General features: G+C 42.4%; 1 protein-coding gene across 3 annotated transcripts in view; it reads left to right on the top strand.

The window, feature by feature from the left end:
* The window catches only part of mkrn1 (makorin, ring finger protein, 1), a 63086-nt gene that overhangs the window by 3984 nt on the left and 39846 nt on the right, over positions 1 to 19256 (top strand). For 2 of the 3 annotated variants that reach the window (XM_060903292.1, XM_060903291.1), the window contains exon 2: positions 7478 to 7606. The exons of the other annotated variant lie outside the window; for it this stretch is intronic. In XM_060903292.1, coding sequence (XP_060759275.1) covers positions 7478 to 7606 — 129 coding nt within the window. The remainder of the gene's footprint in view (positions 1 to 7477; positions 7607 to 19256) is intronic. 3 annotated transcript variants of the gene reach the window in all.

Below are 19256 nucleotides of genomic sequence, written 5' to 3'. Positions count from 1 at the left end.
TTCGGACGTTATCACTGAAAAGGTGAGTTTTGACAGTTTTGTTTTAGTCTTGCAGTATAAGGCAATAGAATGTTTCTTTTTCATCTTGCGTTCATATTTCGTAGTGTTTGCGTACTTTTGGCCGATATTTTGCAACCATGGTCAATTTAGATCGAACTTTTGATAGAATCTACGGCCAGTCATTTTGCCCCGCCCCTGTCTCATGCTCCATCCGGTGCGGTAGTGATGTCCCGTTGCTCGCACACTGCAGCAGAGACCTGTGCGACCTTCAGCCGGTACAGTCGCTGTTCTTTTACCACCGCCGTTATTCTCATCTTTCCGGTGTGTTCTTGATTTTTTTTTTTTCTTTCCCCCATTTGTGTCCTATTTCGCCATATGAAATACCCAAAATCTATCATATTATTCATGTTTAAATTAATAATTAATTTAGTCATCATTGCTTGGGTTAAAAATGCCAAGCAATCAAAAAGAGGAAATTTATTCAATGTTTTCACTCATCTGTGAAGGAGGGGCTTTAATTCTTCATGATGGAGTTATTTTATATGTAAGTCAATTTTACAAAAGCATTTGAATTGTAATGAAAAAAATTTTCCACAGTGGAGACCAGACAAAGCAAGATGCTATCTTTATTCTTATTAAACATGACAAAAGAAACATTTGAGTGTTAGGTAAATGCAAAAAAAAAAGAAAAAAGTAAAATTAGAAAACTTTATTTTTTGACCATAATGTCCCAAAGGCGAGACCAGTTTCTGAGATGGACCAATATATCTCATGGTTTTCCCCAAAGCGTTTTAGCGTATCGGGCCCAATACGCTTGCTCTGCCTGCCGATACATTTAGTCGCTTTAGTTAAAATCGGATACGCTTAGATTTTTAGAATTGATTTTCGTGACGTTTGCGGGACGCCTCCCTCTGAATCCTACGTCAGTGCTGGTTTGTTTGAGAAAACGACCTGGTGGTTTTCTGCAAGTTTCTTCAACGTTATCACATAATTATTAAAATGGTTAACAGGTGTATCCAGGGATCCCAGACGTCTGCTATTTAGCGGAATTCTGCTATTTTCTAGCGAAAGTGGCTTTTTTTTTTTTTTTTTTTAAATCTCTTGCATATCCATTAAAAATATGTTCAAGTAAAATGACCAGCAGAATACGTTCTGGTTTGGTTTGCTTGTTTAGCGATGTTTTCGTCGGCTTCGTTTGTTCTCGTTGACATTCGGGAACACTCGGAAGTTAAATTGATGTAAATACCGCGAGCAGTGTTGCCAGATTGCGCGGTTCTCCGCCCAGTTGGGGGGTTTCAAGTGCATTTTGGCGGGTTTTGAACATATTTTGGGCTGGAAAACGTCAGGAGTATCTGGCAACACTGACCGCGAGACTGTACGCGATAGAACAAGAAAACAATATGGCTGCGCCCATTTGCTAGAAAACATGTTTTAACTCCGTTCGTGCTTTTGTTTCTAATGCGTTGAACTTAATTCAGAGCACTGCAGGAACATCAGAAAAGCAGAAGGAAAGATCAGAGAAACAAAAGCAGAGAAAACTGGAGGAAAGACAGAATGCACCCCAGAAAAGAGCATTAAATTCCTTTGCAGTGAAACCTTTCAAAAAGAGAAAGAAAGGTTTAAATCAAATATCTCCAGTATTTGCTGTACATCTGTATATATCTAATATTACTGAATCATTGATTTCTGCTCATATTCATGATTTTTGAAAAATGAATGTGGCTTATATTAGACTAGTTTTGACATTTAACTTGAAACAAAAAAAATAAACAAATGAGATGAACTATGGATGCTATTGTTATAACAAAATCAGTGGAATATTTAGGCAAGTATATTCTTCAAAGCTACATTTTCGTCTAATTTTTATAATTTTTTTTTTTGCCACTTATGTCATTGATTACAAAATATGGCATCAAATAGAGACACATTATGGTTAAATTCTGTTGCTTTTCTATGTTAAATCTATGTAAAAAATGTGTTCTATAGCATCTTTAAATGTTAAAATCTCAACAGCTTCAGGCAGCCCCCTTGACCCCTGCTGATAGTTTCTCATCTCATCTCATTATCTCTAGCCGCTTTATCCTTCTACTAGGGCTGGGTATCACCAGATACCTCACGATACGATACTATGGCGATATTTTGCCCACGATAACGATAATATCACGGTACAGCGATTTCAGCGATAATCGATATATTGCAAGAAATTTCAACCACATCACGATATCTATGTCACTGAAGAAAATCAGAATTTATTGACCACTGTAAAATTACATTTCACATACATAACTACACACTCTTGCCAGACATGTATTTGTCTCTGTTCCACTGCTGGCAAAACCAAGAGTTGCTTCACTACAACGTACAGAAAATTTCCATTTCTGTGCTAGTATTATCAACTTTTCTGTAAGCATGGACACATCGGTGCTACTTAACAAGCAGAATCAAATTGTTTTATGAAAACTTAAAACTTGCACTGCAGACTGCACATACATTTCAGTGCTAACACTAATATCAATTTGTTCTTTGTAAACTTGAGAACATGTACCTGAAAACATTTAACTTGTGCTTAGTACTTGTGTAAAGTTTAATCCAAACCTGTACTGTGAGCACACATTTCAAAACTGCATGTTCTTCTTCAGGAAGAGCAACTGGTCCGCATGCTCAGAGGTGAGACAGCTCCTCTGAGAGCTGATTATGTCACCTGCAGTAGAAATTGAATATCTAATTGGAGCGAAAAAGGTTTTGCAAAGTGCGTACTCTTTGTCCAGCTCATTTTTTTTTTTTTTCTCCTTTCCTTTGGAATCCAAAGTGCCTCCAAACATCTGCCTTAAAGTTCGGTGGCGTCTCTAGGTTTACGTTAACAGCCATGCTTGCTTGTTTTTTTTTCCTCACTGCAACCACCGGGAAAAAAAGAGAAGACGAAGTGTGCCTTGCAGTGAGGTAGCGGCACAGCGACACCTTGCGGAGTGGAGGTGCGGAAGTCGTACTGGATTTACAAACCCGTCTGAAACATGATTTATTATTTGAAAAAATATATCGATATTCATATTTTGAGTATCGATATTGAATCGGAAGACAAAGTCTCGCGATATATCGCTGTATCGATATTTTTGCCCACCCCTACCTTCTACAGGGTCGCAGGCAAGCTGGAGCCTATCCCAGCTGACTACAGGCGAAAGGCAGGGTACACCCTGGACAAGTCGCCAGGTCATCACAGGGCTGACACATAGACACAGACAACCATTCACACTCACATTCACACCTACGGTCAATTTAGAGTCACCAGTTAACCTAACCTGCATGTCTTTGGACTGTGGGGGAAACCGGAGCACCCGGAGGAAACCCATGCGGACACGGGGAGAACATGCAAACTCCGCACAGAAAGGCCCTCGCCGGCCACGGGGCTCGAACCCGGACCTTCTTGCTGTGAGGCGGCAGCGCTAACCACTACACCACCGTGCCGCCCGGTGATAGTTTCTTACATTCCTCTATTTCTTTCAATTATTGCTGGGATCCCTGTGTATCGTAGGAGGGTGTAGCAACACCAATCTTGATGGGATTAGTACTCATCGTTTCCCAAAAGACCGGACAATGAGAGAGAAACGGGAGCGCTTGGTCTACACAGGCTGTGTACTGAAACCGTGCAAAGCTCTCGCAGCCTGCTGGCGCTTCCGCAGGTAACGTCACGAATCTGGCTCCAGGCTCCCTTAGGATTTTTCCAGATGCGTTTTGTTTTATTTTTTTCTGCTGTAGACAGATGGCCTTGTGCAAAATTACCCTTCTGGATGAGTGTGTAAAGGGACATACTTTCATATAAAAAAACCAAACAAAAAAAACCCCAAATTGGTCCAGAATATGCACTTTAAGGTGTTTTCATACTTGGTCCCTTTCAGCCATCTAACCGAACTCAGATCGATGACTCAGCATTTTTTGCGCATATGTGAACACTCCAACCGTACCCAGACCCCTTTAAAGCGAACCGAACGGAGACCACCTCAGGAGGTGGTCTCAGTACGGTTCGCTAAAAATCAACGGTACGGTTCACCTAATCTGCGCATTGTGAACAAAAAGCGCACCGGGTTCACTTCGCCTTTTTCACTGTAGTTTAACCTTCGTTTGCCGTAGTTGGTCACGTGACTGTAGCAGGGAAACTCAACTTCCTTTTGGAACTTACCACAGCCGCTTTACAGTTCTCTGAACTTACTGACTGAGTCGGCCACAATAATATAGCTATATTATAAATAAATAAAATACAATAAATTTATTTTCCTTAATCCGCACTATTTTGATCAAAGAATACAGCAGCGGAAGCATGGCAGCAGACATTTTGATTCAAGAGAAAATTACCCAGAATTCCGTGCACTGGGGGTCTGAGGGCTCTAGAGGACCTGGTGTGAACAGAAAGAGGACTGAGGCCCCATCAGAGCTTAACTGGACCAGAAAGAGAACCCAGACCTCTTTGTAATAAATTCACAGTGTGAACACAAAAAGAACTGAGTTCTTTTTCTGTTGGTCCACTTTTTGGTCCACTTAAAGAGGACTGAGTCTGGTTCCTTTAAAGGGGACCAGGTGTGAAAACACCCTTAATGTGACTTTTTTTTTTTTCAGGACGCAGATCTGATCTGTAGTTTTGTTTGTTGTTGACATTCCACAAGTATGAGACGAAATGCACAAGACACTACAAGGACTCTCCTGTTAAAAAGCCAGGTTTATGTTATATGGCATGTTCTGGTTTTGCTTTCGCAGACAAACATTGTACATCATGAAATAATTCTTTAGTTATGATTTGATGCAAAATGGGACTTTATAAAGTTGGGACTTTATGTCTCTGACAGCTAGCCAGCCAACAACAAAGTTCTGGCAGTGTCAGCAGTTTTAATCTCCCATTAAACTCTATATACAAATTAAAATCTCTGTGTGTTTGCTCTGACACTCTGCTTGCACCTTAGGGTTTTTTGTTTTTATTTATCTTCCGCAGGCCTAGAAATTCATGTTTTTTTTTGTTTTTTTTTTCACCAGCCAGCCGGACTAGTTACCTTCCAAAGTAACTCGCCAAACAGAAAATCAACTCGCCAAAATTTGTTCATGTATGAATTTTACTTCTGTCAAAAATAACACGAGAGAGTAGTTACCATTGTTCATGACTAATGTGCATTTATTTCAAGACCCGAGAATTTTGATACTGTTGTTAAATACATAAATGAGAACAACACAGAGCACCATAATATAATATCAACAAATAATAATAATAATATTGGAAAACTTGGCATATGAGTATTGAAAGCAAATATACTTACTGTCATGACTATCGCACCCAAAATATGTCCAACGTGCTTTCTGTATTTAACCATTTATGAGCGAGAAAGCATCAGGAGCTTCATATTGACTAGGAATCAACTTGAAAAAAATTAATTATTCCATAAAAATCGTATCGCAGCCAAGGCCTACCCTGCTCCCACGTTTGCTTACAAGTCCTTTGTCGTTTCTCCTTCTCATATGCTTTATCGGTGGCCTTTTTCTCCTCTTCAGACCGAGGTCGCTTTGTCCCCGTCTCTGGCGGTTTCTGTACACCTGTCAGAAAATTTCACGTCGCAACGTAGCTTTGGCAGATGTATATGTAAACATCAACAAAAACACGTGTTTAAATGGGCGATAATGTGGCCACATCTATTGAATTTGATAACGTGATTGCCGCGATATTCAACGAGATGCGTTCTATGCATGCGCAGTAGCGAAAAAATTGACAGCCTGACTCGTACACGATATGATTCGGAATTCTTCGGTATTTTCCGTCCTGCCGATAAACACATCGATTAACACAGACACGGCACACGCTTAATATGTGGCGGCTTTAGTTGACGGTGTGTCTGAATCTTCGCTATATATATATATATATATATATATATATATATATATATATATATATATATATATATATATATATATATATATATATATATATAAATTTTTTTTTTTTTTTTTCCAACTAGCCAGCCGGGCTGGTTAGTGACGGGAATTACCCGCCAAATGACTAAGTCGCCTCGTGCGACCGGACCACTGCCAATTTCGAGCCGTGTTCCGTTCAATACTGCTCCTTTTGCACAGTTTTCTTATTTTCATTCATTACAATTCTTTTTATTGCTATTAATGGACATTCACATGCACAAAGCACATACGCATTTCATTACATTTGTCTGTGTATTGTATAGTTGGCTTGTTCTTGGGATTATTATTATTATTTAATTTTTAAATAGGTAGATAGTATGTATGTGTGACACATGTAGGTGGTGTAGTGGTTAGCATTGTCGCCTCACAGCAAGAAGGTTCTTGGTTTGAACCCAGCGGCCGGCGAGGGCCTTTCTGTGTGGAGTTTGCATGTTCTCCCCGTGTCTGCGTGGGTTTCCTCCGGGTGCTCCGGTTTCCCCCACAGTCCAAAGACATGCAGGTTAGGTTAACTGGTGACTCTAAATTGACCGTAGGTGTGAAATGATGAGGGGAAACCACTACTATAATGTTCCCTAGAGACTTTGATGGCTGAAGTCGTCAGAACGGCCACGTCACCATGCTGTAGTGATGTGCTAAAATGGATGGATAGATACACACTATATTGCCAAAAGTATTTGCTCACCCATCCAAATGATCGGAATCAGGTGTTCCAATCGCTTCCATGGCCACAGGTGTATAAAATCAAGCACCTCGGCATGCAGACTGTTTTTACAGTTTGGAGCTGGCCCCTTCCTCTTCCAACATGACTGTGCACCAGTGCACAAAGCAAGGTCCATAAAGACATGGATGAACTTGACTGGCCTGCACAGAGTCCTGACCTCAACCCGATAGAACGCCTTTGGGATGAATTAGAGCGGAGACTGAGAGCCAGGCCTTCTCGTCCAACATCAGTGTCTGACCTCACAAATGCGCTTCTGGAAGAATGGTCAAAAATTCCCATAAACACACTCCTAAACCTTGTGGACAGCCTTCCCAGAAGAGTTGAAGCTGTTCCAGCTGCAAAGGGTGGACCGATGTCATATTGAACCCTATGGATTAGGAATGGGATGTCACTTAAGCTCATATGTGAGTCAAGGCAGGTGAGCAAATACTTTTGGCAATATAGTGTATCTCTATTCGAAAGCCATGAATAAGTGGACCTAGGGTTACGTGAAAGTCACAGAATAGCTACGAGTACAGTAGTGGCCATGACGAAGCATATAAAACACCTTAATTAGCGGACAAAAAAAATCCTCAAGCTGACTTTGTACATTATAAAAAGAAACGCAACCAAACACACTTTCTGAATGAGTCAGGATCATTCTGCAGAACATGGTGACTTTGATCGCACAGGCTGTTTTATGGTTTTGTTCATCTTGTACAGTGTGACAAGTAGTAATCTGTAATCTTGGTGTAAAACCAGTTTGAGCAAAGTGATAAAGCGTGTTTGGTGTATCAAACAGTATCTCAGAGTGTCTGTTTCTGTTTCAAGGTATTTCATGCACGGCCTTTGCAAAGAAGGGGATAACTGTCGATACTCGCATGACCAAAGCAGCAACAAGTCAACCATGATCTGCAAGTTCTTTCAGAAAGGATGCTGTGCGTTTGGAGACCGTTGCAGGTGAGAGCGTCTTTAGATTATACCTGTCAGTCAGGAGTAGTATTGCTAGATACCGTGTTACCTTTTTTTTTTTTTTTTAATAAATATAAAGACAAAGCAAACACAAGTCGCAAATAAGCGTAAACAAATGTGTTGCTTCCTGTTGCTTTCCTGGTAAGAGTAGGTGTATCTCTCTCTCTCTCTCTATCTCATATATATCTCAGTATGTATTTTATTGATGAGCGTCATGTTGGCGATCGTGGTTTAGGAATTGTTTTGGCAGTGGCTTTCAATTTGGGGATTGTGAAGCATTGTTTGGGGGATGGGGAAAACATTTTTAAAAATTTTTTTTTTTAAATATAAATTGTTGAATGACAAATGTCAACACAATTTTTTTTGTTTGTTTGTTTTTTTTTAAAAAGAAGTGTTATTAGTTTGTCTGTTGCATACCTGCCAACCTGTACGCATCTTGCGTAGCTGCTACGAATTTTTACCTCATTGTACGACTGTACTAGCCTGGCAAGCCAGACTAAAGGCCAATTTATGCTGACAACCCAGTCCTCACAGATAGCGTCGCAGACAGTGTCTGCGTAGCCCCTCCACCTTCGCAGACGCTCTGCGCGCACCTCCCAAAAATTGTGACCACCGCAGAAGCCTCGCAGACAGCGCTGCAGACAAGAGGGCTCTGATTGGTCCACTCTACATCCGCTGTACACGCACTTCCGCTTCCCTACTTTCCCGGTTTGGTTGGTTTTCACGACCGCCGTTTTTAAAAACACGAGCGAAGATGGAGCAGCACGAAGAGCGGTTGATCGAGGAAGTACGTACATCTGTACGACTCCAGTTCTAGTCATTATAAAAAAAAAAAAAAAAAGTTCTAGTCATTATAAGTAACCGGAGGATAAACACTCCACTAACCACACCCACCAACTACTCCTAGCGACTTCGCGCCCCCTTGCGTTGTGCCGGTGAATAACATCGCGCACGCCTATACTCCCCGCTCAACAATAAATTACAACTGTCTGCGAAAAGCTATCTGCGAAAGCCTTGTCGCAAGAGCATGCAGAGGCCTTAAGTGTGAATATTTAGTCTGGCCTTGATCCGTAGACATTTCTGAAGGGTGGGGGTGGAACAAACCGCTGTCTTTCAAACTGTCTGTGCATATAAGCCAACGCTCTGACCAATCAGTGCAACAGTGACTGTGACGTAGTCAGAGCGACAGAAAGCAGTGGGGGAGGCCTTGAAATAAATAATTTTTCAAAATGCGTATTAATTAATAAACAGGTTCTAGATATTAAGAAGTTTGGAGATAATGACCACAAGTTTGGAGTCTGTACCACATACTTCACATACACTCTTATTTTTTTCAGGTGTTTTTCAAGGGTTTGCTTAAACTGTTTTTGAGAGTTTTTATTTAGTGGTGTTTGGTGAAATAATTTCCCTTAAATTTAAAATAACAGGAAAATAAGAAACAATCAAAAAGTAATGTTTCAAAGCTGTTTATTAATTCTTCATACTGCACAAACTAGCCCCATCCTTTTGGCTACGAGCGGAGCCAGCTGGTAGATCAGACTTTTGCCATAGCCGGTCGGCAAAACAGTGAAAACGTCCTTCTTGAAAAGGAATGAGCGGAGAGCCTCTTCCTGCTCATGTTTCAACGAAAACTCCAAGTCTAATTCTTCTAAAACTGATTCCAAAGCGGAGTCAAACGCCCGCTGTTCACTAGCCCGTAGCCATCTTTCCTGTTGCGCTTTCTCCAGCGTCGCGCAGCTTTGTCGTCACTCCTGCAAAAGCCCGCCCAAAGAATCCAAACAAAAACCTTGCGTTGTGATTGGCGGGCACGATTTGATGCCCGGGGTGTTTTTGTTTATATGGTGCGAGGCTAGACTCATTCGCTAGGCAAAAACATTTTTGGCCGCTAGGCGGGTGGGTCTAGTTTACTAGGCTACGACTGTACGTTTTCGCATTAAAAAGTACGCATATCGTCCGAACTCGCATTTCAGTCAAGTTCTCGCTGAAGTTGATACCGCTGATCTGTGAGAAAACTCAAAGCCAGAATGGAACGCTTTGCCCAATCCCCCCGCCCCTCTTCACCCCTTCCTCCTTCGCGTCTCTGACTTGAGTGCAGCCAGGTGGCTAGAGCGAGTCGGGGATTGAAACGTCGGTTAGAGACGTCGTTTTTATATTTGTAACAAACGGTTGTGTTTCACGTGTACTCGAGCTTCCTAGCCATTATTTTGTGCATTTACAACACCGACAGTACAGGCTAGTTCTTCATTTAACTTGGAAGCCGTCACTCGAGGTCGCATATTCGATGCGGTAACCAACGAAACCTGATTACAATTCCTCTCGCGCTCTCATTGAATCACTATGATAAGGACCACTTTATTGATGTGCTCAACAAAACGTAGCACGTTGTATATCTTAAGGGCAGTCGGTAACTTCTGTCAATGGTAGCTTAGAATGTCTGCAGATGATGTGAAGTCAAAAATTGGTCATCCCTCTTATGAAAAAACCTGCGTGGTACTGCAGTATCAAATGCTTTTTTTTTTTTTATACAGTATTACTGCAGTAAATGCAATATTTCGAATGCAAATGCAATAGTTTGCACATGAAAAGGCATACTACAAAATACTGCAGTGTACTGTATAATGCAATATTTTTACTGTCTAATGCAATATACCGTATTGGCTCGAATATAAGATGGTGTTTTTGTTGTAAAAAATAGCTCTTAAAAAGGGGGGTCGTCTTAAATTCGCGGACTAGCCAAAATGCCGCCAAAAACGAAAGTGAGGACAGTGAGAGTGAGCAAAGTGAGGCTGAGGATCTCTGTGCTGAGTAGCTGTAATTTAGCAAACTACCTTTTTCATAGTTTCAGTCGTTTATTATTGTAAACCTTAATGTATTGTTTAATGCATTGTTTAAAGCATTTGCACTGTTCTGCAAATTTATTCCATATACCCGTAGGCTATGGGAAGTTAATGCATTGACATTCTGAAGTTTATGAACTTTCAATCTAAACCTGACAAATTTGTTGAATTAATGCAATTTAAATGTTTTAATTTGGCTTGTCTAGTAGCCTGCAGTTTAGCCTCTTTTTTTTTTTTTTTTTTTTTTTTACTTCTATGAAAACTGTTCACGGAAATGAGACTGAAATGACCTCTATTTAAATGTGAAAAACAAAAGCCTCTAATTTTAAACAGAATTTTGAAATAAATACGCTTTATATGAATGAACATTTGGTCTTCAAAAAACTTTTTCCGCAAAGATGAACTTGGAAAAGGGGGGGTCGTCTTATATTCGGGCCAATACGGTAGTTTCCAACATGTTAAAAAATGCAAAAGTCTAAACCTATTGCATGGGAAATTTGTGCATACCATGTTTTGTGTTGAAAGTGCCTTTTTTACATACTGTATTAATTTAAAGTGCTGATGACACGAACATGACTCTATGCAATTTCTTAAATAAACTATACAACATGGCAAACATGTTAGATTTCTGTTATAATTACGTGAAAAGAAGCTGTTACGCGAATATCCAACTTTTAATTGCACAGCGCAAGAAAACTGGGTCCGTGGCTCGCGGCCATGCTGTGACGTCAGCGGAAGAACACGCTGCGGTTCACTGGCTGTTCTACTCAATGGAAATGGCGCATGAAAACGCCGGTGAACTCTCTAGTGCTAGCTCTTCAACAACCAAATACTGGCACTTTAAGCAGTGATCATGATGGCATGATTTTATCTGATTTTAAATAAAAGAGATTGATAATAATGTGAATGTTCACAACTAGTACATACAAACTCTGCAGCTTCTGATTCAGCAGCTGCGTCATACTCCGCAAAAACATCAGCAAGAACCTACAATATAAATGGAAATGCAATACACTAAGCTCAAATGACTCTTGGAAAGTATAATTTCTAAATTTTTTCTACATATTCTTGAAGTCGGTCATCGGGGTACTTGCTACCGTTCCCTAACAACGCATGGCAAAGGGTAAAGTGTAGTGTTGCTACGAGTACTTGCTAAAGCCTCCGGTGGAAGATCCTCGATGTGCTGATAAGACATACAGTTCTATATAACAGAAGTGTCACGATAATCACAAAACAGATGCAAATACCTAATTTTTAAGCAATCATGTATTGATCTCTTCTGAATAGAATCTATGATAGCCTACCCTCTTTACCCTTTGCCTCTCGTTGCTAGGCGGCAGTTACATGAAAGCTGCAAGCTTTCACAAGCAAATACATGACTGATATCACGCCGACTTTATGATTACATTTATGATTATCATGAATGTGTACTCTATGAGCGCTCTGGAGCGAGTCACTTCCAAGATGGCCGCGCAGACCGCATGGTTACTATTTTTAGCATCATGTCGGAGCACTCTATAGCTCTACGTACCTTTATCTTATGTCGTTTCTCAACACATGTTCTGACAGGAGGACTGTCTTTGGAGGAGTCGCCTTGTCCCAGGCGACTGCTGGATCCGGCATAGCTACTAGTAGACCCCCTCCGGAATACTGTAGGCACTGCTGATGGTAGCAGCACACGTTTGTGCTGAACTGAACACCCAAGAGATTCCTTTAAGCTGGGAAGGGTGTCAAAACAATCCAAATCGAAGTGTTCAGAGCACAGGACGGATATTGGTGAGGGCTCCCACTTGTCACGAGTGCGCCTGACTTGCTTCACCCACTTCGCATGCAGCTCGGGATCTCTGTGAAACTTGAATAAACTTACCCCATCCTTGTGGGTTTTGGAGCAAAAGCCGGCAACACAACTCGAAGGCATAATAACTATATATAATATATAAATAATGATGTCTAATAAAAATACTAATAATGATAAACTGAACACCTGCAGCATCAACAACAAACTGGTAAGTTAGGAGGAAGGTTCTTTCGCTGACGTCATATAGCTCCTCCTCCTCTTTCGTCTCCTGGGTGCTGCAGCCCCGTCAAATTTGCCCAAATAGCCGCGTTTTTTATCATAACTTGTAAAATATGCGCCTTCGTGAATTAATATATGGATCATCGGGAATTACTTTTTATGTTATAAAACATCGCCAAAGATGTCAAAAACGTGTCATCAGCACTTTAATGTGTTATTTATTTTGAAAGCGTGGCTCTGGTTTAATTTCATTTCATTTGCACATGTATTTAATGTTTGTTGTGCTTTTCAAAACGGAAGGAAGTTCCCAAGAGCCATCAATAACATTTTCCCAAAGTCTATCAATAGGAATATTTTACAAAACTGGACTAGGTTCCCAAGGTCAATCGATAAAACTGGATTGAAAGTAGTGCAGCAGATAACATAATATTTCAGAGGAATCTTTCAAATTGTGATACAAGCACCAAACTTGGCACAAATACTCCTTAGACATTATTCTTTTGAAAAAGTACGCGGGCCACTTGAAATTCAAGATGGCTGCCCATTTTAAAGATGGCCGCCATGTCCAGTACAGAAATATATCGTTTTGCCATAACTATGCACAGGCTTGTCCGATATGGATGATTCTGGCATATACATTTTTGACCATGTAGAATCCAAATCTGGGAGAATAAACTCACTCAGAAGCTTACTTTTGCCTTATTCTTGGCCTTTTGTAAAATAGTCCACTGACATAGCTAGCATGCATGTTTGTATAGACTGTAGCAATAATTATAGTTTGGGGTGTAGGGTGTAGCAGTAGAGGTAGAGGACGTCCTCGTCATAGCAATCCGTGTTCTGCCTCTCCTTCAAGGGATTGGTCTGCACCAGTTGTGGGTGGCCTTTGGCCAAGGACGGAACCTGAGATGGATTCCTGTACATGACCTGCACCTCTCTTTAGGACTGGAGAAGAGCAAAGGAATACTCTTCTTCCATGCCTTCACTGGTTGCGATGTTGTATCAGGCTTCTGCAGCAAAGGGAAGAAGTCTGCATGGCAAACCTGGGATGTGTATGCTGAAGCTTCTGATGTCTTTGCCAAGCCCAGCCAGTACCCACCAACAATAGATGATGATGATCTGGAGGTCCTGGAGAAGTTTGTGGTGACAGTGTATGACAGGTCCAGTACAGTTGCACGTGTTGATGATGCCAGGCTGGATATGTTTGCTCAAAAGCAGAGGCCATATGAAGCCATCCCTCCAACTCAAGCAGCACTACTTCAGCATGCAAAGCGCGCTGCCTATCAAGCAGACTGTATATGGAGTCAGTCAACACTGCGCCAACCAGAAACCCAAAGTCCTGCTGACTGGGGATGGACAAAGAGTGGAGACACATGGAAGGTCTTCTGGACAACGCTTCCACCTATTGCCGAGAGTTGCCAACAGCTGACCAAATGTGGATGCAAATCTGAATGCCGTGGAAGGTGCAAATGCTACCGATTCAGTCTCACCTGCACTGGACTATGTAGCTGCAAATGTGAGGACAAGTGAAACCATGCAGCTCACTGCTGGGGTGAACAGTGCATTTGTGAGCTCTGTATTTGACTCCTTGCACTCTGCAGTGACAAACATTGACCATAACTAAACATTCCGGTTGTGCATTTAAAAATAACAAATAAATAAAATAGTTTGTAGGATATATTCTGGTCTATGTATATTTTTCATCATATTTTTGCTAGAAATGGCAGAAAGGAGCTCCCTAGAAGGTTGAGTGGGATTTTTAGATTTCTCATAGTCAAAAACCTACTTTTAAACACCAAGATCATTCAAATTGGTCAAAGTGGCCAGATTATATCCCATTTTCAAGTCTGCAGCGGCGGCCATCTTGAAAATAAGCAGCCATCTTGAATTTCAGGTGGCCCGCGTACTTTTTCAAAAGAATAATGTCTAAGGAGTATTTGTGCCAAGTTTGGTGCTTGTATCACCATTTGAAAGATTGTTTCGGTTAGCTGCTACACTAAAGTGTGTTTTTGGTCTGCTGGTTGTGGTCTGTGGGGGCGCATGCACGCCGGGTTGGGGTGAGGTTGATGCGGGGGGGGGTACTCATGAAATTGTAAAATTGTACTCAAATTTTTTTCAAGGTTGGCAGGTATGCTGTTGCGTGGCACGGTCGCCTCACAGCCAGAAGGTCCGGGTTCGAGCCCCGTGGCCGGTGAGGGCCTTTCTGTGCAGTTTGCATGTTCTCCCCGTGTCCGCGTGGGTTTCCTCCGGGTGCTCCGGTTTCCCCCACAGTCCAAAGACATGCAGGTTAGGTTAACTGGTGACTCTAAATTGACCGTAGGTGTGAATGTGAGTGTGAATGGTTGTCTGTGTCTATGTGTCAGCCCTGTGATGACCTGGTGACTTGTCCAGGGTGTACCCCGCCTTTCGCCCGTAGTCAGCTGGGATAGGCTCCAGCTTGCCTGCGACCCTGTAGAACAGGATAAAGCGGCTAGAGATGATATGAATTAACTGAAATGAACAAAACATTTTAGATTTAACAGATTACACTTGTCTTCTGCTCAAAACTGACTCTTTTTTCTTAATGGGAGGAGTGGTGCTGATGCATACTAAGCATCAATGATTGGAAATCGCCACGAACATGAGCTAGTTAGGATTAGCCTATTATATGTTCAGAATTTTCATTTGCTTGTTTTCAGGTCTGCCTGCCTGTTTGCCTGTGAGGCAGAGATTTGTGAGGTGACTGTTGCCTAGAGACGAGAGGCGGAATAAGAGCACGTGCACACTACAAGTTTTATGTGGTGCAAATTCAGATGCAGAACGCTTTTTAGGGTGTTTTCACACTTGGTCCCTTTCAGCCATCTAACCGAACTCAGATCGATGACTCAGCATTTTTTGTGCATATGTGAACACTCCAACCGTACCCAGACCCCTTTAAAGCGAACCGAACAAAGACCAACTCAGGAGGTGGTCTCAGTACGGTTCGCTAAAAATCAACGGTACGGTTCGCCTAATCTGTGCATTGTGAACAAAAAGCGCACCAGGTTCACTTCGCCTTTTTCACTGTAGTTTAACCTTCTTCGTTTGCCGTAGTTGGTCACTTGACTGTAGCAGGAAAACTCAACTTCCTTTTGGAACTTACCAGCTGTGTTTTGTGCTCATAGATAGCTGGAATAAATTTATTTTCCTTAATCCGCACTATTTTGATCAAAGAATACAGCAGGGCAAGCATGGCAGCAGACATTTTGATTCAAGAGAAAATTACCCAGAATTCCGTGCATTGGGGGTCTGAGGGCTCTAGAGGACCTGGTGTGAACAGAAAGATGACTGAGGCCCCATCAAAGCTTAACTGGACCAGAAAGAGAACCCAGTCCTCTTTGTAATAAATTCAGTGTGAACACAAAAAGAACGGAGTTCTTTTTCTGTTGGTTCACTTTTTGGTCCACTTAAAGAGGACTGAGTCTGGTTCCTTTAAAGGGGACCAGGTGTGAAAACACCCTTAAATAATAATAATGATGAAATTACAGGCCCGTTTGATTGCCGTTAAAAACAAGATTGGATAAATTTAACTTTCTAATAATGTTACAAAGCATACGCTAGCTTATCTTGAAAACGCTGACTACATTTGTAGATCACCTCGCGGACCATTTGAGGTCTCTCGCGGACCACACTTTGCGAAACACTGCTCTAAATTGACCGTAGGTGTGAATGTGAGTGTGAATGGTTGTCTGTGTCTATGTGTCGGCCCTGTGATGACCTGGCGACTTGTCCAGGGTGTACCCCGCCTTTCGCCCGTAGTCAGCTGGGATAGGCTCCAGCTCGCCTGCGACCCTGTAGAACAGGATAAAGCGGCTACAGATAACGAGATGAGAGGAGTTTGTGTTCGTTTCACTTGCGCAGCTTTTAATTCAAAATGGCCTGTTAATAAAGTCGGCATGGACCTCGTGCACTCTGTTGACCGAATAAAATGCTCTATTGTTCCAATAAGTAGCACAATACTACTGTACACATTGAAATACGAAGCCGGATGTTTGCTTTGGTTAGTACTGAGGGGGTTTGAGGAATTCTAGATGCAAAAAGTCTTCGATTCCTTGCTCTATAACCCACTCTAAATAAAGCTGCTGCTATTTCATCTACCGCTTCCTTGCTACTTGAGCGTTTTCCGTTTTGGATGACCGTTTCATCCAGACGATGGCTTGCGTCTTGGGACGTTCGGTGATCCTGACCTTGGTTATCAGACGGTTTATTATTAAAAATCAGCTCGACCATGGTGAAGTGGATGGATGTTTAACCAATCAGGGTTTGGCTAGAGATATGTGCTGTATAGATCATACCCGAAGACTGGAAATTAATTTCGTAAGTGGATCTTGTCACATGACATGACTGCTTTTGAGACCAAACTGGTAGCCGGAGTGTGAGAATAAAGCTGCTAGCCAGACAGTGTTGGTTGTGTGTTTTGCTTCTTATCTGTCTGTGGTCAAGTGCATCCCCATAGTAACTGCTGCAGCAAGGGAATGCCTTTGTGTGCGGCGGCCTGCTCGGTGACAGCGTCATGCGACGTCGGCCCATCCTCTTTCTCGCTTACGTGCTCGCTCCTCCTTCTGCTCCTCCTTGAGGTTTTGGAGTTTGTGTTTGGGCACTGTGCAGATAGCAGTGTCTGGATGTATGTGACCGGGCTTTGTTGTCATGGTAGGCAGGCGGGCGGGCGGGCATTTCTCCACCAGGCTGTTTGAGTTGCACATGCAGTGGGAGGGAGTCCTCAAGCTTTCATTAAAAGCCCAGAGAAACCTTGCATGCATTACTTCATTGTGGATGAAGTCTGTTTTTATCCTGTTTCTCGTCTCGTTTTTGTTCCTGTGTCTCTCTCTCTCTCTCTCTCTCTCTCTCTCTCTCTCTCTCTCTCTCTCTCTCTCTCTCTCTCTCACACCCCCACTCCTCTTCTACGGTAAACTCTAGGGGCCAGACAGAGCAGCACATACTGCAGTCTGCATCACAATTACATAACCCTGATGTTTTAACGCATCCATTGGGCCTCTGTTCACGTTCCCCTCCCCTCTGTTCAGCGCCGCCGCTGCTGCGCAGTTCACACAGTTCAACACCACCCGGATGCAGTAGCTTTTAATACCAGCGTGTCATTTATTTTTACACTCCTCCCTCCCTCCCTCCCTCACCATTTAGCTTGTTTTCATAAAAAATTCAAGGGAAATGTTTTATTCTAAGAGGAAGCATTGTGTTCTTGTATTTTGTTGGTTAGGGTGGTGGTGTCAGTTTACACGTTTCAACATTTGATAATGTCAGTTCCTCTTGGTTTACGCTCACTTTGTTGTTGCATGAAAAAGCATTCTGTATTTCACTAAACAGATATGTCAACACAGCTTTCTAGGGAGGGGCGGCATGGTGGTGTAGTGGTTAGCGCTGTCGCCTCACAGCAAGAAGGTCTGGGTTTGAGCCCCGTGGCCGGCGAGGGCCTTTCTGTGTGGAGTTTGCATGTTCTCCCCGTGTCCGCGTGGGTTTCCTCCGGGTGCTCCGGTTTCCTCCACAGTCCAAAGACATGCAGGTTAGGTTAACTGGTGACTCTAAATTGACTGTAGGTGTGAATGTGAGTGTGAATGGTTGTCTGTGTCTATGTGTCAGCCCTGTGATGACCTGGCGACTTGTCCAGGGTGTACCCCGCCTTTCGCCCGTAGTCAGCTGGGATAGGCTCCAGCTTGCCTGCGACCCTGTAGGACAGGATAAAGCGGCTAGAGATAATGAGATGAGACAATATACTACTGCATATTTTTCCCTTCCCCCTACATTTGTTGTTGGGTTATTTTTGGTCTAGCCAGAGTTTGCTGCTAACAGCGATGGGTTTTGAGGCAATGATGTTTTATCAGGTTACTTATAATTGTAGGAAACCAGCGAGTGGCCTAGCGGTTAGCGTGTCCGCCTCTCAATCGGGAGATTGTGATTTCTACTCAGTCGGGTCATACCAAAGACCATCATAAAAATGGTACTTACTAGGGATGTTAACCGATGACCGTTTGACCGGTGGTTGACCGAATCAACGTCAACCGGTTAATTTTTTTTTTTTTGGTTGTCGGTGGGGAAAAAAAAAAAATCAATCGTTTTGAAGCTGCCGATTTTGGAGCGGAGAACCTGGAATTCTGTGTTGTAAACGCTTGGGCCATGCCATGCGGTGTAAGGATGACAGCTGACAAATCAGAAACGCCCATTCAGTCATGTCCCGCCCCAGTTAAAGACGGCTGACAAATCAGAAACGCCCATTCAGTCATGTCCCGCCCCAGTTAAAGATGGCTGACAAATCAGAAACGCCCATTCAGTCATGTCCCGCCCCAGTTGAACACGGCTGCCACTCGGCGAAAGAAAAAAAGTGTAGACGCAGGCTTTTTAGCTTACAAATTACTATTCTGGTTTGATTGATTGATTGATTGATTGATTGAATTATTAGAAGGCACATGGAGTTTAGTCCTGCCTTGGCCAGTGCATTCTGAAAGTATGTTTTGGTCTGTAGCCAACAATGCATGTTATTGCAGATCATATCTCTCCACACAAACTAAAGGCGCAGATGCCGACTTTTTCATGGACTGTAACGGCATTTGCTTATGTAGTAATTTTAATACAGAATTTACTCTGATGAAATTATTCAGACACTCCAATGCCCCCCCCCCCCCCCCCCCCCCCAAAAAAAAAAAATCGGATCTGCACGAGCCGTGAAAAAGGCGCGCCGTTTGCATCCCTGTTTAAACTCATAGGTTAACCGACTTTAACCGGCTAATGAGGCTCGGTGGTCAGTCAGGATTTTTTT

This window comes from Neoarius graeffei, chromosome 21, assembly GCF_027579695.1.
Source record: "Neoarius graeffei isolate fNeoGra1 chromosome 21, fNeoGra1.pri, whole genome shotgun sequence".
NCBI classification, from domain to species: domain Eukaryota; kingdom Metazoa; phylum Chordata; class Actinopteri; order Siluriformes; family Ariidae; genus Neoarius; species Neoarius graeffei.
The sequence above is the reverse complement of the archived record's forward strand: the minus strand, read 5'-3'. Positions and strand labels throughout refer to the sequence as shown.